The sequence below is a fragment of the Anas acuta genome, chromosome 16 (genome assembly GCF_963932015.1).
Source record: "Anas acuta chromosome 16, bAnaAcu1.1, whole genome shotgun sequence".
Taxonomy (NCBI): domain Eukaryota; kingdom Metazoa; phylum Chordata; class Aves; order Anseriformes; family Anatidae; genus Anas; species Anas acuta.
The window spans coordinates 2,236,598-2,263,531 of record NC_088994.1 but is presented as its reverse complement, the minus strand read 5'-3'; the positions used below and the strand labels follow the sequence as shown (position 1 = coordinate 2,263,531).

At 41.4% G+C, this 26,934-nt stretch overlaps 1 protein-coding gene across 5 annotated transcripts in view; it reads left to right on the top strand.

Annotated features, from left to right (window-relative positions):
• EYA2 (EYA transcriptional coactivator and phosphatase 2) overlaps window positions 1-21,974 on the top strand; it is a 72,665-nt gene extending 50,691 nt beyond the window's left edge. For 2 of the 5 annotated variants that reach the window (XM_068700742.1, XM_068700741.1), the window contains 7 exons: window positions 5,464-5,553; window positions 11,419-11,477; window positions 13,858-14,018; window positions 15,008-15,122; window positions 15,723-15,844; window positions 16,648-16,748; window positions 20,778-21,974. In XM_068700742.1, the coding sequence (XP_068556843.1) occupies window positions 5,464-5,553; window positions 11,419-11,477; window positions 13,858-14,018; window positions 15,008-15,122; window positions 15,723-15,844; window positions 16,648-16,748; window positions 20,778-20,858 (729 nt within the window). In that variant the 3' untranslated portion in view covers window positions 20,859-21,974. Of the gene's footprint in view, window positions 1-5,463; window positions 5,554-11,418; window positions 11,478-13,857; window positions 14,019-15,007; window positions 15,123-15,722; window positions 15,845-16,647; window positions 16,749-20,564; window positions 20,689-20,777 lie in introns of those variants that run through there. The other 3 variants (XM_068700743.1, XM_068700744.1, XM_068700745.1) reach the window with 3 other exon arrangements.
• Window positions 21,975-26,934: the final 4,960 nt, after the last annotated feature.

Below are 26,934 nucleotides of genomic sequence, written 5' to 3'. Positions count from 1 at the left end.
AACAGGGTACCTGTAAGGCAGAGGATTGGAACTGGCTCATTTGGAGCCAGGACTGGGGTTGAGAGTGACTTGCACTTGAGAGATTGCCAGAGATAAGTCTGCTTCTTGCTTCCTTTCAAAATTACGCTATACAAGAGGGGCGAGCTGGCTATGGACATCCAGCCAAGTGGATTAGTAGTAACTGCAGGTGTTAACAAACACGTCTTTTTAATGCATTCTTTAGGGCAAGTATAAGCAGTTTATGAAAAATCCAGCTCAGTGTTCCAGGAGCAGTGGTGAGAAGGCCGTTTGGGAGGATGCTGACAGTGCAGTTTGAAGTGTGGCTGCATCCAGCATGGGCTTTTTTGTAGGTAACGCTACCTTTAATAGTGAAGATACAGCAACACAGGCATAGGTGAGCCTGTCTTTTGAGCAAGGCCAGACTGAAGGCTGCTCATCAAGTTCCTAGCCACCTTCTGTCATCCTATTATTCATAGTGAGAAAAATGAAACGGAAACAGAATTAATTTTAGGAAGGATGTTTTTAGCTTGTAGGACATAAGTGAATTAAAATTGTGATTTTAAAATGTAACAATTCACATCTACAGAATGAGTTCAAAGAGGAGCAGTGCATGCAACTAGCCAGCACAAAAGCAATATTCAGAGCAAATGTGTCAGCTCATGCTTTTGGGATCAGAAAGAAAACATTCCCCTTGGTGAATGGACACTTTTGCCTTGCCCTGAAGAGTGTTTCAGAGGCTTCTCTTTTCTGTGTTTTCCTCTAGTAGAGCTATCCATTGAAAGGGCAGTAAAGCTGCCCCCCAGCAAGCAGTTACAGATCTGGGAGCTGGCAGTGCCTCACTTCTACTGAAAATTATCTCATTCACAGCATTGTCGGCAGTAGGCAACAGCACATCAGTCCTCCTTAGCTAGAAGTCACAGGTCCTGTGACAGACACAATAGGGAGACATGTCCAGGAATACACTTTAGGTTCAACACACTTGATCCAAATGTGGTTTGTTTGTTTTTTCTAAAAAAAAAAAAAAAAAAAAAAAAAAAAAAAAAAAGCTTATTTTCCTCTTTTTATGTTTTAATACTTTGTAAAGAAGTGAAGAGGAGTGGGGGCTTTTTACCTCTCAGTTCTCTCAGGATGTACGCTGAGCAGAAATGGGCAGCTGTGAAACACTACTACTGGGTAAATGTGGAAGTGAAGGTGTGGCAGTTAGTGGGAGTATCAAGCTCTTTGGGAATGAGTACTTCAAAACGAGCACCACTGCTGTGATGCTTATCCCATCCAGCTGACGGGAAGAAGCCCATTAAGGCTGTGTTGATCGGTCATGAGCTGAGCTCTGTTGGGGTGCCTGATCTGTCGTGTAATTTTTGGGGCTGTTTAACACCAACCCTGAAGAAAGCTCCAACAATATGCCCTGCAGAGGTGAGGCACACAGAAACGCACTGTGGTGCTGGAGGTTTTATTTATAGGAGTTTGTTGCCTGTTTTCTATCCCTGCCTCTCATTGTCCTTGTCTATGAAAGCATGACTTGTAGATTAGCAGAGGGGTAGGACCTCGCGCTTCTAATGTCACTGAACAAACACTCAGGGTCGAGGTTTTAGGTGAATCTGTTTTCACTGTAAAAAAAAAAAAAAAAAGTGGTTCCTGGAGGAGATACGATTTCAAGCTGACCACAGCCCTTTCGTTCTTGGGCTTCACATGCATCAGAAAACATTGGCTAGATCTGCTATTGAGGAAGCTGGTTCCTAGGGCTCCAGGGTGCACTTTTCCTATGGTAATACATTTTGGCAGGAGTCATCATTATGGATACAGCAACTTCCTATTGCTCTGCTAAACTCAGACTGCTCTAATGTAGGTGTTAGCAGTCTACTAGGGCATCGCCTGCAGCACAGCTTTATGCTTTAGTCCTTCAGGACTTCTATCTACACTTAGGAAGAGTTCTCCATTAACATCTTCAGGAAAAAAGAAATCATAATTCTCTTTCCAATTCTTTATACCGTATACAGAGAATTCTGACGACACGTTGATATACCTGTGTCATTTTTGTGCTTGCCCATCAGTCTGATTCTCCTGTTTATTCATACTTGAATTGCAAGCTGTGGGTAGGGACTGTGTTTTTCCTGTGTGGGTAGAACTAGCACAGTGGGGTTCAAGTCTGGGACTAGTGCTTCTAGATCAGTGCAACAGTAATGCAAATAAATAATTGCTAGTGGAACCCTGGCCTCATGCCTCTAGACACCTACATCATACTGGGAGCACTGATTTGCCTTTTAACTTTATCAGCTTAAGACTTGGAAGCGTGCCTTGTTGCAGAGGAAATATCCATACTGTGAAAGCACTGATGCCAGATCATTTCCCCAAACGACTTCCCCTCTGGGTGGTAAAGTGCATTTTTCTGTTTTATTTTCATTCCATCATATTCTATATCTCAAGAGAAGGAGTTTTTGTTTTTTTTTTTCCTCTCATCTACAGTTTAATTTCCATATTGTTTAGTTTAAGAGAAGGTAACTCCATACACTGTGGAAATGTTCCTTAGTCCCTGTTAGTGATTAATACCAATAAAACTAAAGACAAAACTTAGAGAATAAATGACAGATACCAACAAATGAGACTTCCTAAAAGAGGTTTAAAGGCTAATGATCCTTGAAATGTATAAAAATAAATTGCTTCATTAAAAACTATTTTACAAAATCATTTCTTCCTAGCAGCATATTTTCTTCAAAACAGTTCCCTCGTGTAACTACACCTGGGTAGTAAAATTTGATTCAGTGCTGTTCACATGGGGCCACAGTCAGATGCCCTAATTGCACCTGTGTCCCTGCCCCTCATCAGGGGAGCAGGTTTGGGGCTTAAAGGTAGACATGTTCAAGGCAAGCCTGGTGGAGTTTACTTTTGGCCCAGAGGAGAAAGTGCCCTTCTTTCAGGGACGGCAATAAGCATGTTTAAACATCAGTGACTGAGCTTTTCTTCAGATGGGCACAGTGCTCGTAAGTCACACACATGGCTGAAACCACAGCCATTCTGCTCTAATTAAAGAGAACTACACCAAGAATGCGTAATAATTAGGTTAGTGTGTAATACACCATCCATGTCAACAGCATCTGCCGCAAAGGTTGATTGAAATGTACTCATCCTCCAAACATTATGCTCCCTGTTAGAGTTCCTCAGCTAATTCATTACTGTCCTGTCATACAATAACATGACTCCACAGAAATCTGCAGAAAATTAGTGCAAAGACTACATATAAATCTGACATTTTAGCATGGCTTGTAACGTTAGCGGAGGAAAACCACCCACATGAATGTAAAGATGAGAGATCCCTGTCCTAATGAAGATGAATTACAAATAAAAGCCTGTTGTGGGAGTGCTCTTTTTTCAAGTTCTGTTGTTGTTTAGTTTGAATGGGCAGAATGTTTTTGAGCTTGTTTTTCAAATTAACTGTAAATTATTTTTACTTGCATTTTTGAAGAAGAATATATTCAGAATGAATAATAAAACTTTCTGCTAGAGACCTAGTTTGCCTCAGAACATGTCTGTGCTTTTGTTGTGAGTTTAGGAACAAGGTCAGTTGTTTGAGGAGGGGAGATGTGGAAAAGTGGCTGCAGTTTATTTAATACTGTAGTGCACCAGGCTGGGTGCAGCATGTCCCTTGGTTGTATTTCAGAGCATCAGATCCCCGGCGCTGTACACCGTGCCCAGGAAGCAGCTTTGAAGGAGTACGCCAAGAGCTGTAAGAGCCCAGTGGCCACTGTCCCCCTACCCACAGGGGCAGCACGAGGGACCAAGTGGCTTTGCTGCACACATGCAGTCAGCCAGTAACAGTCAATTCTACACGGGTTTGTCTGCGAGCGGCTTCCCTGGCCAAACAGTCAGCCTGGCTGCTTTGGTCTGATTGAAGCTTGTGTTTGTGACTTAGCAGGGAAGTGAAGTGGTGGCCCTCTCACGGGCAGTTGTGGTGTCTTAGCTGGGTAGCAAAGAACAGGGAGAAAAATCATTTTCTAAAGTAAATCAACTAAACACACAGGAGGTCCATATTGCTTGGGACATCCTGCATTAGAGCTGCACAGGAATGTACTTGTTCTGTCACTGATTTTGGTCGGAGCAGGAGCAGGATGGTAGAAACTTCACAGGTGCTTAATATGTACAGGAGCTGTTTTAGAACTGCTGGCATGTGTGTTTTCATGTTCTTTTATTCATGAAAAAGTATGTTTTTAAAATTCTGTAGGCAGCCAGAGCTTCTGCATTGTTTTCTTGCTGTTCCCTTTAAGGAAGTGGTTTGGGACCCTGTCTGGGGTCAAGTTAGGGCCAAGTTGGACCCAGACCTGGAGGAACTGCTGATACAAGAAAACTGCAGAACAAGCAAACTGTGAAACAGTCAGTCCATGCAGGCAGGAGAATTAAGTGCATGTCACCATTTCTAACACCAGTTCAAATGGCATATGGACTGATCCAACATTGTAATAAGCAATTTTTGTTTTGTCTTCATTTTATAAATAGGTGTAGTTACTTGGGTGTAACTGCCAGTATGACATCTCTGGCTCTGCAAGTAAGCTTTATGCCACTGCAGAGCATGTCCTGTCCTGAGCAAGAATAGTCAGACTTTGACAAGCATTTTATCCTGCTGTAATTGGGTTTGCATGGGAGGATGGGATTGTTTTAACTCTGCTGGTACTGTTAAATAAACAGAGAGCTTCAGCAGAGATGGAAGAGCTTTGCACCAGTGTGGCTGCTCTTGCATCTCCATGTGCACTTACGCTACCAAGGCCAGTAGACACTGTGCCACACAGTGGGCTCTGATGTGGGAACAACACGTCTGTCTTTCTGTCCTGCTCTGTGCTGATCACCCAAGTTAGCATGGCAGTAAAGACCTAACCCAAGCATACCGAGATGCAGATTGCATGCTTTAGAGAAAGAGAGATAATTTATGTTTGAACTTGTGGGCTCTGTTTTCAGATTCTGCTCATCGTATTGCTGCTTGACGTTAAAAGTCTACTTTCATGTGTAAAGAATAATGCTGGCCTCTTATGGCTGATTCAAAGGACAGGGTCTGGAGAGAATCACCCTCTGTGGGCTCTGTTGTTTATAACTGTCCCCTAGCTGCTGTGTACTGATGCTATTGGAAATTACTTCTTTGTCCAACCTACTGAAGCAATTCTTATACAGAAGTGTTTCTTATACAGAAACACTTCTCAGGTGTTTAAATGTTCTTGTTAAACTCATCTGGATGTACAGGCTGAAATGCATAAGGTGAGCTATATCCATCCATCAGAGAACAGAAACTGATTAGTAGAGAAAATAGAAAAAAAAAAAAAAAAGGGATGGGAAAATCATGCTAAGATACACTTGGGAAATTAAATGACTTTAATGACCATATCTTCAGAAAAAGGAATGTGTAGATCCTGTGTCTAATATCTCCCACCCCCAAAAAAGAAATTGAAATGAATGGGAAAAAAAATGATTCTCCCTCAACAGGACACTACAACGTCTGTGCGGATAGGTCTTATGATGGAAGAAATGATCTTCAACCTTGCAGATACACATCTGTTCTTTAATGACCTGGAGGTATGTAGCTGCTTATTTTATTTAGCATCTTTCTTTCTAATCATTTGCATCTGCTCTACAAACTTGTTTTTCTGGCCAAGAAACTTTCATTATTGACCCCAAAGAAATGGGCCTTAGATGGTTTATTGGAAGCATACTTTTAGTATGTCCCTTTGACATCTTCATTCTGTTAAGGAATTTTTTTCTAAATACACAGTAACAATGATGGCTTTTGGCAGTTTTAGTAAATCTAATAATGAGGACATTACTGCTGCTTCTCCAGAAATTTGCTATTTAATAATTTTATTAAGCTAAATTAGCATAGATCCTATGGGGCAGGTAGCAATTAGCTATGATGCAATGCAGAGGTTTTAAAAACAGTCTCTGTTCTTGAGGAAGCTCTGTTCTGCACACAGAGGCAGAGCAGGAGGTCTGCTCAAGTGCAGACACATTGCAGGATGAAACTATGTGAGTTTCTACATGAAAGACCAAGAGGAAAAATTCCTCCTTGTCTGCATTATGGCAGATTATTACGATCTGGCTATGCCTTCCTTATACAAAGTGAAAATCCTTTTGAATATATAGTGAAATCCAAACAAAGTCATGCAAGCAAAATTCTGTCACCAGCTGAGAAACAGCTGTATAGTGCTGAAGAAAAGTTGTTTTAATTTGCAATCAGTAGAAATGATGTGAATGAGTCACCTACAGTGAGTAGGATGGGTTTGTGCTGTGGGCACCTTGGAGTCAAGAGTACTGCTTGGAGGAGTTTGGAGGAAAAAGTTCTGGGATCCCTCGGTAGGCTTTTGCGGACTTTCTCTTCACTTGAAAAATGAAGGGTTTGTTTCTGTGCTGGATAAAATGGGATAACTTTTTCTGTGCCTGATGAGTTCAGTGAGAACTTCTGATTCCTTCACTGCTTAATTGTGCTGTGTTCCTCCACACATTACAGGAGGTGCCTGCTTTCCTGCCACCTGTCTCCTTACAATCTGGGGGTTTGCTTACTGAGAATTATCTGTTTGGTTTTTTTTTCAGTCTTCCCTTTTGACTCATGCTTGACAAGTGAAACAAACTAAACTTTTTTTCAAATCAAAGACAAACCAAGGTGTTTCGATTTTAGCTGAGCATTTCAGTAATTAAAGTGATGGATAAGGAAAGATTCAAAAGAAGTGAATGCCCCTTACAAAATTCTGTGTTCCGAGAACAGAAGTCATCCATCTCTGTTCATTAGCCATCCTACTCCTTGGTTTTGGATTGTAAATGAAAGTCAGGCTTGAGCGTTCACAAAGTGGTATTTAAGGGTTGTACATCACCAAGTGCTAGGCTTGAAAAAGACACAGTGAATGATATTCTTGAGAAAAAAATAGATTTTAAAAAAAAAAAAAGCACAGAAGCTGCTTCAGTTCTAGACCTGAAAAGATTACCATATGCATTAGCACCATCATGTGGCATAACACTGACCTGTGCAACACAAAATAAGCTAAAATTGTACAGGGCTGAAACCATTTCTGATCATATTCTGTGGTGGGGCCAGGTGAAAGAAGCTGTACAGAGAAAGTGGTAGGATTGTCACCCTGTCCAGTACTAAAGCAATACTCTTGTTAGGAAATACTAAACATAGCAAGACATTTCTCTGGCATAAATCCTTCCTTAGCCAAGTTCAGGCATTTTGGGGGTGCCCAGCATACTGAAGCAGATAAAGTATGGCTGCCTCAGCGTGGGGGACAATTGTGAGGGAGAAGAAATGTCATCTCTCCTCACCAGAGAGGCAGGTTGGACAAGGAAATCAATTATTACCTTGTTTTGGCAACAGGGGACTGGTTTATTATGCTGTCTGCAGTTTTCAGTGCTGTGCAGAGCAGAAGGTGCTGCCAGGGTATAAAGCTTTATTGAAACATTCCTAGAAGGTGCCTGATGAGGATAAATCATTTGCCCATAGATACAGCAAGGGTCACACAGTCCTTGCTAGCATTTATGTAATTCTCATTAGCCTGGTAAGGCTGTGACTGGACAGCCTAGCAAAAAATTGGCTTCAAATTCTGAGTGAGGGGCCTGAACTGGAAGTAGTTGTTTGTTTGTTTTTTTCTATCAAAGCCATGTGATTCTTGCCTTATGCAGAAATAATGCTATCAGGCTGTGGCACATCGTACCTCTTTTAATGTTTCAGCAAGACAGGAGAGAGAAATAGGGCTTTCCTCTATGGCAACACACTGTCAACTTGTCCAAGGAAACTAGGCAGCCCTTTGTTTTGCTGCTCTTACATTGAAAACTAAGAAAATCAAGAGAATGAATTACTGCAGTTGATGCAAGCTGTCAGCTTAGTGGATGACAGATGAATAAATAGCAGGAATTTTCAGAGCTTGCTTCTGTAAAAAAAACCTGCCAAATGAACACAGGAGTCAGGCCACTGTTACTCTGCCTTCGCCTCACATGTGCCATAGCCTTGAACCACACGCAGTGCCATCCTGCTCCCTGGCACCCTGTTGTTGGCCAGGGTTTTGTATGTTTTCAGGGTCTTCCTGGGTGGGATTCAGGCAACTTCTTCCTGGATACATTGTCTGGAAGTGTTTTTCCTGCTATGCCAGAGAAGGGGAATCTTGGGCGTGTGTGAAAAGTAGAACCAGCAGATCCATTCAAATAAGCTGCTACAGCCCAGCCTCTCTTGGTGCTGCAGCCTACCAGAGGCCCATTTCCCACAAGATTCACCCCCAGCCCTCAGGATAGCAGGAGGCTGATCACCAGTTTCCAGGGCAGGTGGGTGAATGGAGAAGCCCTAGGCCTCGACTCTTACCAAATACTTCTGGTCTTCTTACAGAAAGGGTTTCTCTGCCAGCAAGTTAACTCTTGAGTAGTAGAACTTAGAAGATGGATTTATTTCCAGCAGATTTGGGCAGGAGGAGGGTCGATACTTATTAAAACACAGCTTAATGGTGTGGCTGCCCTGTAACAAAGAATGAAGGCACCAAACCTTGACAAGGGCAGCTTTGAGGGCATGCAGCCACACAAGTATTGCCCTGTTCTGGAGGCTGTTAGAAGCACAACCCAGGCAAGCGAGAGGCGTGTGTTTGCTGAGCCGCATTTTCAAATTATAAATATGTGGGTGTACCACACTAATTCACCTACTCATGTAGCACTTCGGTGCTTGTTGGACACATCACCTCTGACTGCAGTTGCAGTACAGGCAGGTTAGATCCCTGCTGTCTGCAAATGCAGGCCATACAAGGTGTGGCCTATAAAGGGCTCTGATCACACTATAGACTATATGAGTAAATACACTTGAAAGGAAATCTTCTCACTCTTTGTTCCCTTTTTGGGAAATCAGGCAGAAAAGGAATTGACCACGGTTACAGATCATGGTGAAGCTCAAGTATGGACTCTGGGCTTTTCAGGGTTGTGCTTTTTCTCCCAGGCTCCTTTTGTTTACAGTGCAACACAAGCTAGAAAATAGTACATTTCATCCTCCCTCTGGAGATATCGTTGCCTAGCACTCTAGAAAGCAAGTGTGAAGGACAGCAGGACCGAGAAGGGAATGAGGAATTAGCAAACAAGGGGATTAGTGTGTTTACAGGTTATTGCCTTTCAGAGCCCTCCCTGGAGGTTTCCTGTTCTGGGAACTGTTAACCCCCTATCCCCACCTTAAGAAGAGATGCGAGCTCAAGTGATCAGTTAATTCATTAGATGTTTTTTAAAATTATCTAACACAGTACCGATACAAAAATGGACAACCTGTATGTCTGCAGGCTGTTTCTACATGTGCAAGAGACTAACCTAGAGAATATGCAGAGAGAGCAGAAGTAGTAACTGAAGGAGCTTCTCCATGCATCCTCAGAACGAGCTTGTATTTCACAAGGAAGCAGCAGAAGCTTTTTCCAAGCCTGTGGTACCATTTCAAAGCTGTGCTAGCTCAAGCACCTTTCTGTGTGGGTTCAAGGGCTTGCTCCCATCTGGAGGCAGATTGTGTATCACTGACTGGCCTGGAGATGTCACAACAGTAAGAACAGTTCCGTTCCAGGAGCTTGGAGGATTGACTAGGTCTTACACGTTTGACTCCGTTACAGGTTGCACATTCAACAGATCACGTACCTCTGAGATCCTAGAGTATCATTTTAAAAAGTCAGCAGATGTGGAAACTGGGTTTTCCATTGCAGACTTCCATTCAGACAATCTGGACCTTCTTTTCAGCAGCCCAGATATCCTGCCCTGATTCCCCACTCACTAAGATCTCAAGGAAATTCTGCGAGAATGAAAAATTAGTCTCGTAACCAAGTAGTAAAACACGGTCCACATTCTTGCTTTAACCAGCTTCCCTGTGTTTTACCCAGTAACATGATAGGCTCAGCCGGCGGACTATGAGGTAGTGTCTCACCAAGTGTCATGGTATTTTATTAAGTCAGAAATGTGATAGCTACTGTTGTCACACTTCAGTGTACAGAACAATTCATTCACAAATGAGAAAAACAGATCCCTCCACAAATACCTTTCCCTTGACTTAATGCCCTGCATCACACAACTGAAATGGAGTGGGCTGCATCAATATTATCCCAGCATGGCTCACAACAGCTATGGAGAGGGGGGCTTAAAAAATGACAGTGGGTGGAAGAGAGAGAGGTGCCAGCAGAAATCTGCAATACAGTTACTTGGTTCCGGTTATACAGAGTATACACCTCAGTCATATGTTGATGAAGAGGACTGAGGAGACAAGAACAAGATGAAATTGGATGACTTGTTGAGAATTATCTAAAACAAGTTCTGCAGAAAATGTCGTGATTATGAGCAAGAACAATGCGTGACATTTTGCCATTGATATCAAGCTTAGTTACTTGTTTGGGGATTTTTTCTTTTTTGGATGGGCTAATTTAAAGTAATTCGTAAAGCCTATAATTATGTAAGGTAGGTGATTGTGTGGTTCATAAAATACTGTCGTGGTAAAGGATAACTGTTCCTTAGTTAGCTGTAGTTGTTCTGACTTCAGTCTCCTTATATCAACTGTGCTTTTACTTCTATTGAAAATCAGCCAGAACAAAGGGTAGTGTTTGCCAGCTTGAAGGCTTTGTTTTCTCCTTACCTACAAGGATCATGGAGAAAAGAGATTAAGGCAGTAGGTAGAAGCTTACAGATTTTCCTCTCTCTAATGATGGTGTTAAGACTAGGAAGGAAACAATAGAAACAACATTTCTCAAGTTTTTGAGGCAGGGCCTCCGTGATTCAAACAATGAAGAATTTTGCAAGATAAGATCTTGAGTACGTACTTCATGCAGGCTGAGCTCTAAGTGTACCTTCTGGTTAAATTTCCTGTCCGTGGATTTCCTCATTACTGACACATTATTTCTTAACTCTGCAGTACAGGGCTATGAAAGGGTGCCTTCTTCAGTGCTTCTCTGCACATCAAAGGAAGCTGAACCCCCTCGGTATGCCCTGGGAAAACACCAACAGGACAGGTGTCTCTGGAAATTTCTGAGACAGATCTCCCCTTGTAATTATGTGGGGATACACCTTCTGTCCAAAGAAGTACTGTCACAGTGGGAGAGGCTGCCAAATCTGTGCCTTATCATGTATAACAACATTTACAAAACAGTTTTCCTGGCTAAAAGACAAGCCCCTCTCTCTCCCTCATATCTGCATAGGAAGGAATTCCACTTAGTGCGTTATTAAGGAGCTGTTGTACCTTTAGATAACAGCTTGTCTCACACACAGTTAGTTATTTGTGCAAGTGCTGTGTAATATTGTTTATAACAGTCAGCTGGCTATACTGTACTAGACAGTGTTGGCAACATGTAAGATTTTCTCGTAGCATTAGCCTTGAAGTCATTTTTCATTACATGAAGTGTTCTTTAAAATGTTTTTTCAAAGTATTTATTTACTGATGTATTTTTTTCATACGCTTCTCAGGACTGTGACCAGATCCACATAGATGATGTATCGTCAGATGATAATGGTCAAGATCTAAGGTATGGGATCTCCGGGTGGAAGCTGCAGGCCAGGTAGTCCCCAGCTGTTTGAAAATAGCAGGGGGTTGGTCAGTGTTGTAAAAAAACTTCCTTGGCCATGTGCCTTCTCCCCTTCCTGGCTCCATGCTGTCTGCAGTTATTAAACACACAGAAGTACAGAGCTGGTGTTCACACATTAATTTGCCTGTGCCTACTGTCAAGCCCTGACCTTGCTCAGCTTTGAACCATTCTAGGAATTATGTTTAAAATTAGGGTGAACTTTGCTCTGACTACACTGGTTTCCAACATGGTTTGGCCAGCCAGTTGGCACAAGTGTAGCCAAACCCTTTCAAAACCAGACTGAAAGGTTTCCCACTGCCCAATCTGTAATAAATGGGCTTACTTGTATGGACTGTGGTCCTTGCCAAAGCCACAGCCTTGTCACTGGTGTAAACATACACCAAAACTGCACTAACTATTAATATTGCCTGTTTAAGTTCATTAATCATGTACATAAAAACTATTTTTGTATGATTACATTTACCTTTCCCAAAGTTTTGCTTGTAGTCACTGTAATCAGTGCAAGAAGAAGATATGCAGAGCTCTTACAAAACTTTAGTTTGTGTTTTTGTGGATGGTTGTTATGAGAAATTGGTGCAGAAGCAGCATAGAAAACAGTGGAGCAGTCTTCTAGGAGAGCTTTCTCCTTCTGTAGAGAACACTCAAAAGATTTTTTGCTGAAACTGAATTGATGGTTTGTGCTTTGTAATGCACTGAAATGGCACATGCATGTTTTGGTCCTTTGGCTCCTGTGGCTTGTTAGCAGGTGAGTCTGGATAAATATTCAGACATTGATTAAAATAATAATTTGGATTTTATCTCAATCAGTGCAATTACTTTGAGTGAACAACAACAACAAAAGCTGTAAGCTAATAGTGTATCATGAATCCTGTGAAAAGCCCCTAAGTGGTTTCAGTTGTAGATACTTCTCATGCTTATGGTTTGTCTGTGCGGGATATGAAGTTGAGCTAACTGAAATACGTTAAGCATGTTAAATTTATCTGGATGTTCTAATACTGAAATAAATTGGCCTCAGAGCTTTCAAGAAGGGGAAATTACTGCATAGTAAATCAGGATGTGAATGTAGATGCACTGGCTACTGCCCCAGTGAGGTACCAGAAGCACTTTAAGCTGAGCTGGCTTCAAGATGTAGCCCAGGAACGCTAGGTCTGAGTCTCTTAGCATTTCTGTCTCTTCCCTTGCTCTGGTTCAGTTTGTCTGACTCTGCTGGGTGTGTGACCTGACCCAGCAGACTGTGTCCCATGAGTGCAGCTGCCCTCTTCAACTGCAGCCCAGTCTGCCTTCTGCTGAAGCTCTGAAACCCACCCTGACGCTGCCATCCAGCAAACGTGTTAGGATAACGCGAGCTGCTCCATACCCCACCCCCAGCCATATTCTCACAGAATTGATCCAGCTGAAAAGCAACTCCTTTGCTTGTTTTTAAACTATATTGTCTTTAAACTGGAACAGTTCCCTGATCTGATGCACCTCAGTGCTAAAGAAATGCTTGCACTGATACAAAGCGAGGTGCATCAAGGAGGGCTCAAGACAGGAACAAACACCTGGAAGACAGCCTTGCTGCCTTCCAAGACATTGTCAGTTTAGAATGCCAGTGGAACTGCCACTAGCCCCCACCCATGGTGGTAATTACCCTGGGGTTGCTTTGAAGTTTTCATTCAGTTTTTGTTTAAAAAGCTTTACACAGTGCAGGCATTTAAGGCTTGTTTAGTTATTTTTTTTTTCTTGATTAATGTGTTCAGTTCATGTTTAACAATATAGCCAAGCAGCCAGAAAAATTCTTTAAGATTTGACTATTTCTGCGGCTTAGCAGCCTGGATGACAGGCAGGTAAGAATTTTCAGTGACCTGAGGACAGTCAGATGTTTTGTAGTCCAGAGAACCTCAGAACTGAGAGGAAGTGCTAAACAACCTGTACTGCTTACAGTTGTGGTAGTTGTCGCTGTGTTTTTTTTCAGAGATGAGGCTAATGACTGTGTGGGATCATGGGTCTGGCAACCAGGCTGATTCCCTAGCCTGGAAATAAATCATTCAAGTAAATGAAAAATAACAGGCCACAAATGCCCTTTCAAATCTTTTGGTTCTAGTTGCACACAGAAAAGTTACACAGTGGAAACGAGCATTAGGCAGGGTGGCACACGCCCTTCTGGGATACGTGGGTGAGAGCAGGCAGCAAGGATGAACTCCACGGCTGTACAGCGTGTGCTGTGTACATCTCTGCTGCCACTTGACTCCACATCACTTTTCAGTTGTTTCCGCTCCCTGCTGGCACTGTATAGACTGTGATTCTAATGACCTCTCCCCTTCCCTCCTCCTTCTCCCAGCACATATAACTTCTCTGCAGATGGCTTTCACAGTTCAACTGCCAGTGCAAATCTATGTCTGGGCTCAGGCGTTCACGGGGGAGTTGACTGGATGAGGAAATTAGCATTCCGCTACCGCCGGGTGAAAGAGATGTACAACACCTACAAAAACAATGTAGGGGGTGAGTATTTACTGCCAGACAGCAAGCATGCCTTTCATCATCTCAAATACTTCTGACCCTGCTAGAAGCATGCTGTAGAGGAGGTGTAGAGAACACTGTGATAAGAATATTTTACACTGAGCTGAGCAAGTGTTTCAGCAGTCATTCTTAAATGAGGATTCAGTATGAGGTTTTTACAAGATATGCTACAATACTTGGTTTAATGGTTGGAGAAGGACTGAAGTCTGAGCATGGGCTTTATTTTGTTATTACTTTGGCCAGAGGGCAGCCTTCTCAAATTTTCCAAAATGTCTAGTAAGCAAGCAAACAGTTTAAAACTAAATAGGCTTTTATTTATTTATTTATTCTCCACAGAAGAACACAGGGCTGATTTCTGTCTGAAAACATAACTACTTGCTTTTAACTCCCCTAAAGCAATACCACCAGTTCTTCCAATAGGTTTTTCTGATTCTCTTTTAGAACTTCAACAACAGGTCTATGACAAGAAAGAAGTAAAACTAAGAATTGTTAAAACGCAGACTTTTTGTTGTTGTTTTGTTGGAGGAATACCCTTCCACATTTACTAGAAATGGTGCATGGCTTTTTCAGGAGGAAAAAAAAAAACCTTCCTGGCTCCAGCACAGGACATCAGCCCCTATACACGGCTCTTTTGTCCTCTTGCTCATTTCCCATATGAGCTCTGTGATAACTCCAAGATGTTTTAACGTGGTCCTGCAGACTGCGGGTGACTGATACTACTCCCTCAGAGAGGAAGGAAGCTGAGCTCTAGTAGCACAGGCATGTGTTGCAGTTTGGGTTTATGGACCTCAGAGCAGAACCTTGCAGTGACATGGCTGTGGGTAAAGGGGAGCAGCCTGCACTGAGGCCAGGAGAAAGGCCTTTAGGAGAGGCAGGATTCAGAACACAGCCGGGAGGCCTTTGGCATACTACATACAAAGCCACGCAGCTCTCTTTCTGTGCTTCTGCAAAGATGCTTTCCCTGCCTACAGGTTTAATAGGAGCTCCTAAGAGGGAAACCTGGCTGCAGTTAAGAGCAGAACTCGAAGCGCTGACTGATCTCTGGCTCACACATGCTCTGAAGGCGCTGAATTTGATACATTCCCGGTAAGAACAGCTTAAAGAATTGCCTACGGGCTTGATCCAGGATCTCCTTTGCTTCCCTTTTTTTTCCCCCTCTAAACAAATTGAGACACATTTATAGGACTTTGCTGGCCAAACTTGTGGGAGGCCTGTCTGCACATGTTGGTCAGACGTGTTGGGGTTAGCTTGAGATGATGAACTGAGCAAAAGAAAAACCAGCCCTTATTTCTTGCCTTTCCATGACTGCCTCCTCTGCAGTACACTTTTCCTGTGCACAGATTTAGAGAAGGAAAGGGCCCTTCTATCCCTGAACATCCTCAAAGAACAAAAGCATGGCCATTACCTAGATAGCATTTAAATTCCTGCAAAATAGATCCTGGCATGCATGCAGTAAGGCTGCATCACTGCTGATGATTTGTTTTTTTTTTTTTTCGTTCTATTAAATTGATAAAGAGACAATACCAGTACTAAGATTACCTGCCTCTAGCTGCATAATCCTTCTAGCTCCATAATTGCCCTTGGCTGGAGAACTTGCATTTGCAAAGGTTTGCTTCCTGCCATCTTTCAATTTAGAGTAAAAGAGAGAAACACATATTGCCATTTCTACTAACTTTTGTTTTCTAGGCCTAACTGTGTGAATGTGTTGGTCACCACAACTCAGCTTATACCAGCTCTTGCAAAAGTTCTTCTCTATGGACTGGGCACTGTCTTCCCCATTGAAAATATTTACAGTGCAACAAAAACAGGTAAGAACAAACTAACTTATGCCTCACCAAAGACAGATTGAATTTTTGTCCCTAAGTCAGGCACATCCACTCAACCTGATCACAACAAGCAATGTGTGAACTTTCATTTTAGCTCCATGTTTACACATCTGTGATTTGCATCCTGACTGACCACACTTAAGCTAGTACAGTGTACAAAAAATCAAGTCTTCCCAAGCATCTCTGGGAGGGAACAAGTCTGAAAAATATCCACCTTGTGGAGCAGCTAAAGTATGTTGGGTCTTAACTGCACCTAGCTAGAAGGAAGGCAGTCTGGTTGTACGTGTTACAGAAACACTGTTTGGATCCTGTTGCTCTTGCTGGAGTCAAGTGTGCTGAATGAGTTTTATGAAGCTGTGAGAGTAATAAATATTGATAGGGTTGGCTTGGAGGTTTTTTTGCTTTGTTTTCTGTCCCTTTTGGTTTAAGTGTTTGAACTTTTGAGGTTTGTTTTTTATGAACAAGCAGAAGAGGGCTCTCAAAACTGAAAATGGTGACCATCGTATCACTCTACCAATGGCCAGTCTAAGTAATTCATCAGTCACAATGGTTACAGAAAACTTGCAGCACTTAGAAGTCTTCAGCTAATAAAGAAAGTGCTAGTAGCTTTCATGGGATGGAAAGAATCCATCTCACATGAAGATTAAGTTGGGTTCTAATTTCTAAAGAAAATGAGCAATGCAGCAAGTTCAATTAGGTTCCAACTTCAGTTCCAGTACCTGAATGTCAGCCCCACTTGTTGTATGTGTACAGATAAAATATGCATCTTCTCTTCTGTTTCTCAGGGAAAGAAAGCTGTTTTGAAAGAATAATGCAAAGGTTTGGAAGGAAAGCCGTGTACATTGTAATAGGAGACGGTGTTGAAGAGGAACAGGGAGCAAAAAAGGTACAGTTTGTGGATGCCATCCTGGATTCTTCCACATTTTCATTTCAATGGCTCATTCTTTACTTAAGCATTTAATGAAGCTCCCTCCATTTGAAACAGCTTAGAATTGGTCTAATTTCTTAATATGCAAATGGCTTAACAACCATGTGAGCTATTTCATACTGTAAATCCTCCCTCCACCTTGGCAGTTAGTGAAATTTTTCAGGCAGTTGTTCTGTCACGTGTTCCAGGAATCATTCTTGCTTAATAAAGATGGCTTTAAACACAAGAAAAGGAAAACTCCAGTGTGTGATCTCAGATGAGCAAGCAGGGTGAATTTCTGATCTGTAGCTGTTTTGTTGTTTTTGTTATTTTTGTTTTGTGAAGTCCAAATTCTTGGAATTCGTTTTGAATGGTCTATTAGAACATGCATGTATGCACACTTCTATTTCTATTTATGACTCAGTGAGGTCATAGGGCATAACATCATTACAGTAAATACCAAAAGGACCAGTACTGAGCTGTTGCCTATATTAATGATTTATTGATCAGTGTGATTAATTTCACAAGCAAAATGAAATTGGGAAGGTATACAGAATTTGAAGTAGAACAAAAACTCTGACAGCAGTATGGTCAGGAATGATAAGCCCACAGTTTGTAACATTTCATGCTTGATGAATAGCCCACTGGCATAGGTAGACATAGAAATAATTAAATGGACTAACCCTTGCATCCAATTGAGTTCTACAGCCATTAGTGTCCACAGTTCACTCATTGTGAAACAGGAATTGAAGTTTCAGGGACCAGTTGAAGCATCTTTCTTTTCAGTAGGCTGTAAGAGGAGAGAAGCTGGGATTCCAGAGCTCAGAGAAAGTACAAGCAAAGTTTAAGAAGACCAAAGCCCATGTTCTGGTTACAATGATTTACGAGGAAAAAAAATGAGATTTAGAGTTACAGCAAGGAATTATCTTCTGCCATGCACAAATGATGTCAGTGTATCAGAGAAACACAAGAGTGGCAGTAAGGTAACAACTGAAGACAGAAAGTAGTCACATTTACCAACTAAATTGTGCAACGTAAGATTTGAAGTGCCACAGTTTTCATTTCCTAATCTTTAGAACAGCAGCCTGCCTGGAATCTCTGTTTATTTAGCTTTACAGAGACAGGAATACAGTTTTCTAATGGCAAGCATTAATTTCAAGATATCTTTGTGCATCTTGAGTTTTGTGTTCCTGTTGTACCTGCAGCAATGTGATTGAATTGCATTTGCTTCAGGAGCACTGCACTTGAATCGAGATGCAGGGATTGACTGCATGAGGCCCATCTTCAGCAAACTGATTAGTTTTTAGGAGACACACAGATGGTTGTGGTAGCTTAGGTAATATACAGAATATTACATCACGGTAACTCAGCTGTGAGGCTTGACTTTATGCTGGAGAGCCTGACATCTCATTCTGAACGAAGCTTCTGCAAAGACTTTTCAAACAAATCTAATTCCTGTGGGTGCATAAACCCAGGAACAAAAGGATCCCAGCAAATAAATAAGGTGGTCAGCACATGTTCTAGCCCCAGAATTGTATCTCAAGTCATTATCAAACCCCTCCTTCTTATAATACATTTAGCCTTACTAATAAAACAACAAATCCCACCCCTTTGAAAACTGCTCAGATTTGCAGAGGGTTCTCTAGTTCATGAAGGGTTAAGGAGTCCTCAGAGATGAGTCCAGAATGCATGACTGGGAATGAAGTGATAATAGGCTGCTGCTTTTGACAGCCCAGTACCATACTTCAAAGGTAGTGGGTCAGTGAACATGACTGCATCAAAGGCCACCAGGCTCCCTGGCAGTATGAAGATGTGGGAAGGTTCAGCGGGCTCACAGAGGCAGGATTTCAAGAGTCCTCTTGCTTGTGTTTCCTGGCCTAAGCAGCTCTCCCATTAGTAGAGCACATTCTTTGCTGGGCTGTCACCTCCTTTGATTGATGACTATCATTAGTCAAGACTTCTACACACCTGAGCTCTATACAAAAAAAAAGTGGAGAGAGAGGACAGGCAAAGAGCCTTTCACTGTTTTGCCGACAGCACTGATAATATCTCCTTTTTTTAGTGGGTCATTTTTCTTCACCTGTCTGATGAGCGGTAAATCTGTAAATGCTGAGCAGCAGGAGAGGCTGGGAGACCAAGCTTTCTTCCCTTTAAAGAAGGAAAAATAGATAATTTAATGGGAGGGGTTTAATAATAACCAGGGGAAGGGAAGGGAGAAGGAAGTAACTCTTCCTCTTAAAGTGAAATTGCAGAGCAATGGAGTCCAGGCACTTCAGAGGTCTGTGTTTGCTTGCTGTTTCTACACACACTGATGAATAGCTTGAAGGAAGCATTTGTTTACTGATAGGCAACATACCAGAGGGAAACTTGAGTTGTACTTAAACATCAGATGCGTGGCAATAGACACTACACTGGAGGTTTTTTTATACAGGTAGGTAGACTTGGAAAAGGATCTTCTCCCTTCATCAGCATCATCTCTTCTTTAAAGCTTTGTTTATCCTATTTATTCAGAAACAGTATGCTTACAGTGATAAATTCAGGAATTATTCTCACACTAGAAGGGCAATACACTTTGTCAATTAAGGCTTAGTTACTGCATACTTCACGTTGACTGTACAGATACCTGTATTCTGGGAGGAAGCTAAGAAAACAACGATCTTATCATAAAATCTAAGTGCAAGTATGAGCTGCGTATCTTTGATCTAAAGTAAAATTGTTTGAATTGTTTTGGATAAGAAACAAATGCAGCTCAAACCACAGGCTGACCAGAACATACCTAGAAGAGTTGAAATTAACATTTAAAAGCAAATTCTAATTATTTTGATATTTTCACATAAAAAGTGGCCATGGCAATTGCAGCCATTGCTAATCTTTACAGAACTATGTTGTTAGAACTGGACTTTGATAGAACTATTTATACCTTACCAGATTATAGTTTCCATCTCGGGTCCTTTGTTTAATTGAATCTCTCTTGTTTCACAGCACTTACAAAAAGCTGGAATCTTTCAGAGATGTTTTGTTTTCCTATGGTATATTCACAATTCTCATTAGATGATCTCATTATCATAAAGAAGCTAATAGTAGGTCATAGCTGATTTGTCTAGATGCTAGGATATCAAGTGGCATGACTGGTTAGAACTTGGACATTTGTATACATGACTTCAGATTTATCACAATTAATATGAATTGAACAACAGGGAGGCAGAGGTACATATGATAGTCTCTCAAAAATGAGAATTGGGAGACTTTGTTGAGGATGGATTGTCATATAAACCTATTGCACCTTTCTCTGAGGCAGCAGTGTTACACTAAATGAAAAATTGATCTGAGCAATGATACCAGTTCCTACCTTTCCAGGAAATGTAGCATGACCTATTGCTCCAGTTAATTAGGAAAAGGAAGTAATTGTTAGAAAGCATTTTGTCTCTGTATGGTATTGCATCTTTGTAAGTTTAAATAACTTCATTTTGTGATAAATATATTGTTTACTTGGCTGTGATGCACTGGCTTTCACTTACAGCAAACAGAATAACTTTGAACCTTGCGTTAGAGGATAGGATTACAATGCTTAAGAATCCTGTATAGTTTGTTACTATAGGCAAACATCATAAAGTGGCAAGAAAATTGTTTCTAAGAGTACTGAAATTCTAGAAACTTTCTTAATTAATCCCTAAAAAAAAATACAAGGGTAAAGTTTAGTGGCTAGTACATTCAGAAAGTCTGCCTGCATCCTACATCATCCCTGAAGCAGGACACTCACAAATTGTGGCAGATCTTTCCTTCCTCTCTGCATAGGAGAAATGCCTCAGCAAATAGAAACTTCCTTCTTCCTTCCTTTCTCTCTAAGATGAGCCTCCTTGCCTGTGACACCATGACAACCCGGTGGCCCAAGTACAAAGCTCTGTTATTGAGGGTCCAAATTAAGAAATTTGTTTTCATCTCAGTATTAAACAACAACATCCACCAAAACAAAACAAAACAAAAAACCCTCTTTTGGTTTCACTCTAGCACAACATGCCATTCTGGAGAATCTCTTGTCATGCTGACCTGGAAGCTCTTCGGCACGCCTTGGAACTTGAATATTTGTAGCAGACCCCAACATCTTAGCACTGTGAGGGCTTCACTCAAACTATTACATCGGTTCCGCCTATTCCTCAGCATTTTCTTATTAAAAAAAAAAAATCCCACAGCAACTGCAGTTTTTCTTTTTTTGAAGGAGAACCCTTTCAGTGGAAGCCTCTAAGAACTTGCAGCCAAAGAACATTGTACCAAGTCCTTCTTCTTTTGAACAGAGGAAAAGCCTTCAGATAACTCTGGGGAGCCTGCAGTTACACACTTAAGCCGGATGCACAGAGCTGTAACTGCCTTTTTGCCATCGACAACAAACACTAGAAGTCTTGGGTCTACTTGTCAGTTTTCTTTTAAAAGGGGAAGAGGACATAGTAAAGAGTCCGTGAGCATGCTCTGTGCATAGTACATCATATCACATGGGACCTTCTGAAAATAAGAGTGAAACTGTTGATTTTTTTGTTTGTATTTTTTAATTTATGAACTAATCTCATTACTCTGGTATTAAGCTCTGTACCTGTGTTTTTAATCTGGCTTTTTGGGGTGGGTGGGTGGGTGGGGAGAGTCCTGCCATTCTAAATTAAGAGTGCATTTCTCCAGGACAATCTCTGGGGAAAATCATGTTGTGTACAGTAACAATAAGGACACATGGGACTGCCGGTAAGAACTATAGCTGTGTTTTTAAATCTTACATGGATGGTATGTGGACTGTGCATGTGTCTACACGGTGCCTTATGCTGCCATCTTGGTTTGGGGGGTTGGGGGTGGGGGAAAAGTACCTTGTGATGAGTGAAAGGCATTAAATAAAAAAATGTTTACATTTTGGGGAACTAGGTTACCTGCCTTCTCTTCTCTCCAGCTGCTCTTGGGCCTAGGAGTATATGTAGAATACATACTCCTCCTTTCAAGGTGGGGTTGGATTAGGACGACTCTGAACACAGCCCCTCAGAGGCAAAACGGAGTCTGTAGCCAACTATTCTGTCTGTTGGTGCGCAGAGTGAAGAGAGTGGCTTTGTCCACTGGAAAAGAACATGGATAGTCAGCAAATCCAACTTTTCTTGCAGAGGAAGATACAGGGCAAGCAAATATTGCAACTGTGCATATTTATTTTTATGTAAATAAATGCATCTACAAGTATGTTTCAGCTTTAGGATTTCTGCTGAACTGGCAGTTAATTCTTGCTGTCAACATGTTGCAGTTCTCTGGGTTTGGCTGAATCTGATTCACTTTCAAAACTGCTCTTTCTTGCTTGCACCAAATGACCTCACAAGGATCACAGCCTCACAGGAACAAGGTGTTAGAGCAACGCTGCAAGTAACACAATCCCCTTATCTATCATGTGTGAAACACGATCAAACACACATATATTGCACAAATTACAAGTGTTACACAAGTGCTACATAAGTGCTACACAAGCCTGAGTGACGCTCCCAATGTTAAAATACTTTTACCACAGGAAACGGACTCATTGCTAGATTTGAGAGGGGATTTTCTGCAGGACTCAAACAGAGAACGCGATCTCAGTCTTGGGCTCAAAATGTTGCAGCCCTGCAGCAGTTTTAAAATGTTAGCCATACTCATCAACAGCAGGCATGAACAGAAACATCCTGTGAGTACATGCTTTGGAGGCATTTGCAAAGAGCTGGTCTCTGGGCTGAGTACAACACACACAAATTAAAATGTGATTTTTCTAGCAGAGGCACTGCTTGTCCCAGGGTCTGCTGAGAGGCAACTGGTAGAATTTTTCCCTCAAGGTTTTCCAGCAGTGTATGAGTGTCCCAGGTAGGCAGTTTTATCACAAGTCAAAGAAATCAAACTGGAGAACTGACAGATACTTGCAAGATAAGCACATCTATGAATAAAACTTCTGAAAAAGGAACAAGTCTGCCAGGGATAGCAGACTTCAGCTTTTAACACCCTGTCAATCAGCTAATTGCTCTTGCTTGATACTCCAAATCTAACACCTGCCTTATTTGAGTCAAGAGTGATTCCCACCCAGCCCGCAAGGCTTCTTAGAAGATTTTGCTTTCTGATTGTATTTAAAGATTCTCAAGCTCTGTTGTTTCTGTCTCCAAAGTTCTTGGCGGCATTTTGTTCTCTGTTAGTGCCTGCTGGTGCTCCGCTTACTATATTACTGTTTCTCCATATATCCTCCCAGCTAATGATTTTTACTTACCCACAGGTAACAGAACTGATGAGGGTGGTGTACACCAGCGTTAGGAATGTTTGTTTGTCAGACTTAGCGTAGTGTTTCCTTCCAGTCACAGTAGCAGGTATTCATCTCTCACTAGAGCCAGACCATGAAGATTTACTGTTCCAGGGAATCAGATGGCTGGAAGAAGGTATCTGTAACAGCTTTTTATTTGTGAACATACATTAGGCCTGCAAACACATGCATGCCCCACACATACAGGGGCTTCGCTTGGCCTTTTCACCTGTGTTTCAATGTATCTGTAACATTTTGTTACTCCTGAACACAAAGGGCTTAGTATTTTCAACTGTTTCAATGCATTTGCACAGTTACAGCATAAAATCCTTTCACAGTCACATCATCAACCAGGTCAGAGTACAGCTATAATGTGACCACATTCTCAAATAAGTAGCAGTAGAGCTGAATCTGAGGTGAACAAACCAAACAAATCATGTTAGTACCATTATTAAAAAGATGGCTGATACCAAATTCTGCCCCAAAATGGCAGAACAATACACAAAGTGGCAGTATGTTAGTACCCTTCTGAACCTCTAATTCAAACCTGTTGGAACCTAAGTAGATAAGGGGATGTGAAACACATACCTGGTGAGATAACACCGGTTGGACTCTTGAATGGGACTGTAGTATGAGGGTGCAGTAGCTGCTGTCACAGCTCCTCTCCCACACTTTGACCAAAATACGTTTCCAAACAAGTAAAAAAAAAAAAAAAAAAAAAGCCTCTAAACTTGCATGTCATATTCATCACATCCTCTACACTATCATTCCCTCATAGATGACATATGAATACAATGCTGCAGAATAAAAGAAAACAGCTTTTTAAAGCTACCAATTACTGATTGCTAATATTCCCATAATTTCATAATCAGACCCTTTGTATGCCATAATCTCAACTGTTTTCCTAACCTTTTGTAAAGGAAGCAGAGTCTCACTTGGGGGCCAGAGCGAAGATTTCCTTGCTGCTGTGATCCTCTGGTACCATTTGGATCCCAGACACGTGTATTTGATGTCTGAAAAAGCTGGGACTTAAAATAACAATACTAGAAGAACTAACAACCTACACCTCAAACCATGTCATGTGAACCCCCAAAACCCCCAAATTCCTGTTCTGCTGTAGCAGAGAAGAAGAGACCCTTTGTCAAAAGGATGAAAGAAAAATCAAGCCATTTTCCTAGAGACAGCAGATATTGCAAAATACAGCAAAGCTAAGGCTTACGTGGGAGTATATAACCTTTCCCCTCTAAGCACCCACATGGGGCAGTATCACCAAAATAGCTGGTAACTCCTGCTGACCAGAGCAGAAGCCTTGTGATGAGTTACCACAGCCATCTACACTGCCTCCATTTCAGTCTGTTCCTATCAGAACAATGAACAACAAAAAAAAATAAAACAAATAACCCATACCAGTAATGGTAAAGCACCTTCCTGCATTCCTGTTGATTTGGTGGAGTTGTGATCAAGGAAAGTAAAGAAACTCATTTTTCCCCAGGAGCAGCTGCAGGTTTTGTGATTCCAACACCTCCTCCCCAAACCCCAACAATGTGGGCAGACCAATCTCTATTATAAAAGACAAAATACTCAATTGCAAAGGCATGCACTGGAAGCCATTTTTAAAATATTTTACAGCATTTTAAAAGTATTTTCCAGACTATTACAGCCTCACAGCATGTTTACTGTTTGCACTTTCCATTATTTCCCAAAGCAACAAACGGAAAACTTGCATAATGTGGGTTGCCTATTTCAGCCAGAAACTTCTCAGATATGGGAGAAAAAGCTGAAAAAGTTTATCATTCAATTATTCTGTTCTGAAATTAAGGGCAGTAATTCACCTGTTACATACTTCTTAGACAGAATGGAGTTTGAAATGCTGACTTACAGTAAATATGTATTTAATCTATTGCTGTAAGTGCAACTCAAGTGCTGATGGTCTGCTGCAGGGACTTGAGACTGCAGTGACTGGGAGATAAATTCATACAGATACGTTATCACTTGGCTCTTAAAAGCAGCTTCTAAAAGCCAGAGCAATTCTTGCTTTTCCTAGAAGTGTTTAATGTAGCTGTGTTACCTTCTCCCTCTCTTCCGGCATTTCTTGATCATCTCTTCTCTGTCAGGTAAGGACCTTCCTCACTTATGGTAGTTATTCTTAAGTAGCATACTGTATGTGGGCTTCATCAGGGTCTAAGTTTTATCCCTGAAACCTCAGTTAGCTTCTGCATGACCAGAACTTCGTATCTAATGCTATTTATTCAGCAGACTTACGAGGTACTGTGCAGAAACAGACCACAATAATTCATAGTATCCTTTCTCTTCCACTTTTCACCATAAGGTTTTCTTGCATGCCAGGACTCTAAATAAGAAGGTAACAGTTTAATTTTAACATGCATATTTCAATATATAAAACTAAAAGTAGAATGAAACCTGGAGATTATTTTCCCAAGTTTCAGTTACTTATATTGTTGAAAAATGAGCAAAAGGCCACAGCAAATTGAGTTGTGAAGTCCTTTTGTCCTGAAAACAGCAAATATACAGAATACTTAAAATGAGAAGTAACACAAAAAGCAACACACACAATGGAAAACTTGCAATCACGACAAAGATCAGATGAAGACAGATTCATGACCTATGCTGTCATTGGGAATCGAATATCAAGGAATTCTCCCAGCAGACAGTGAAGGGAAACAGGCTTTCTGGGCACAGTTGCTTTTCCCTTCACCTGTAGCCCCTGCAAGTGCTGCCCCAGAGAGGAATTCAACAGATTTGCTCCATTTTCTAAGAGCACCTTTTGCTCATCATGTCAAATTTCAGTTCTGCCTGTGCTTTTGCCTGGCTTAAAGCTCAGGTACATTTCCTAGCTCTCTGATGAGCAGTGCTCATTCATTCTTGGAGCCTATAGAGAATGATTTGCCAAACTGCGCTCACCTAATGTACTCCTTTTGCAAAAGCCTAACGTGTTTTGTAGGGAATGATCCATACCACATACCTTTCCCCTCCATCCTCTTCAGGTGCAGGACTGAAACAAAATATTTCCTTCCCTTCCCCCCTCCCCAACTTTATCCTTAGGGTCTTCCCACCTATCTGCTCTCAACTGCTACTTCTAGCAAGTCATTCGTTTTGTGGAGTGTAACACAAAGCAAATAATAGCTCTTACCAACCAAAAATAACACTGAGATGGCAGGCAGGAAAGGATGCTATCTTCTTAGGTCTCTTTGTCTTAAAACTTTCAGTTATTTAGTTGAAACAGAACTTGGATTTGAATGATTTCTAAAAACAGCTCTGCCAAAAATCACACTTGGACCTTGCCAAGCTTTGAATAATTCAGATGCAATAACAAAATAGCATTTTGTCAAACAACCAAAAAACTGTAACGGAAGTTGTTGCAAAAATGTACCTTGTTATTGGGGATGGAAGAACATGTCATTACTTTGCTAATTTCCTGTACTTTTTTTTCCTTGCAGTTCTCGCGTTTTTCCACATGATGGCAGCTAGGCTCTGCTATAAGCTTCCTCTAGACAAAGTGTTAAGAAGCTGCTTAACAGAATCTTGGCTTAGCGAGGTTTTTAAATGCCTTCAATTAAGCTGCAACTGTACAATTGTTTTTAAAAACTATCCTCTGTAATTCACACAAAGAAAGGGTTATTCAGAGGGACTTTGGTGGTGTGGATCCACCTCTCTGTAAAGAATTTCAGTTGGTTATAGATAAGCTTAGACTGAGCATGACTAGCGGAGCCTATAGCACCCCTTCTGAACTGACACATCACTACTGTAGAGGATGAGAAACTTGGAGCCTTTGGCTCTAGAAGAGCTGTGTTGCTGTTGTTTGCTCCATGTTCCTCTGCTCTATAACCACTTTTCCATGATTTAAGCACTGAAAACCTAATTCACCAAGCA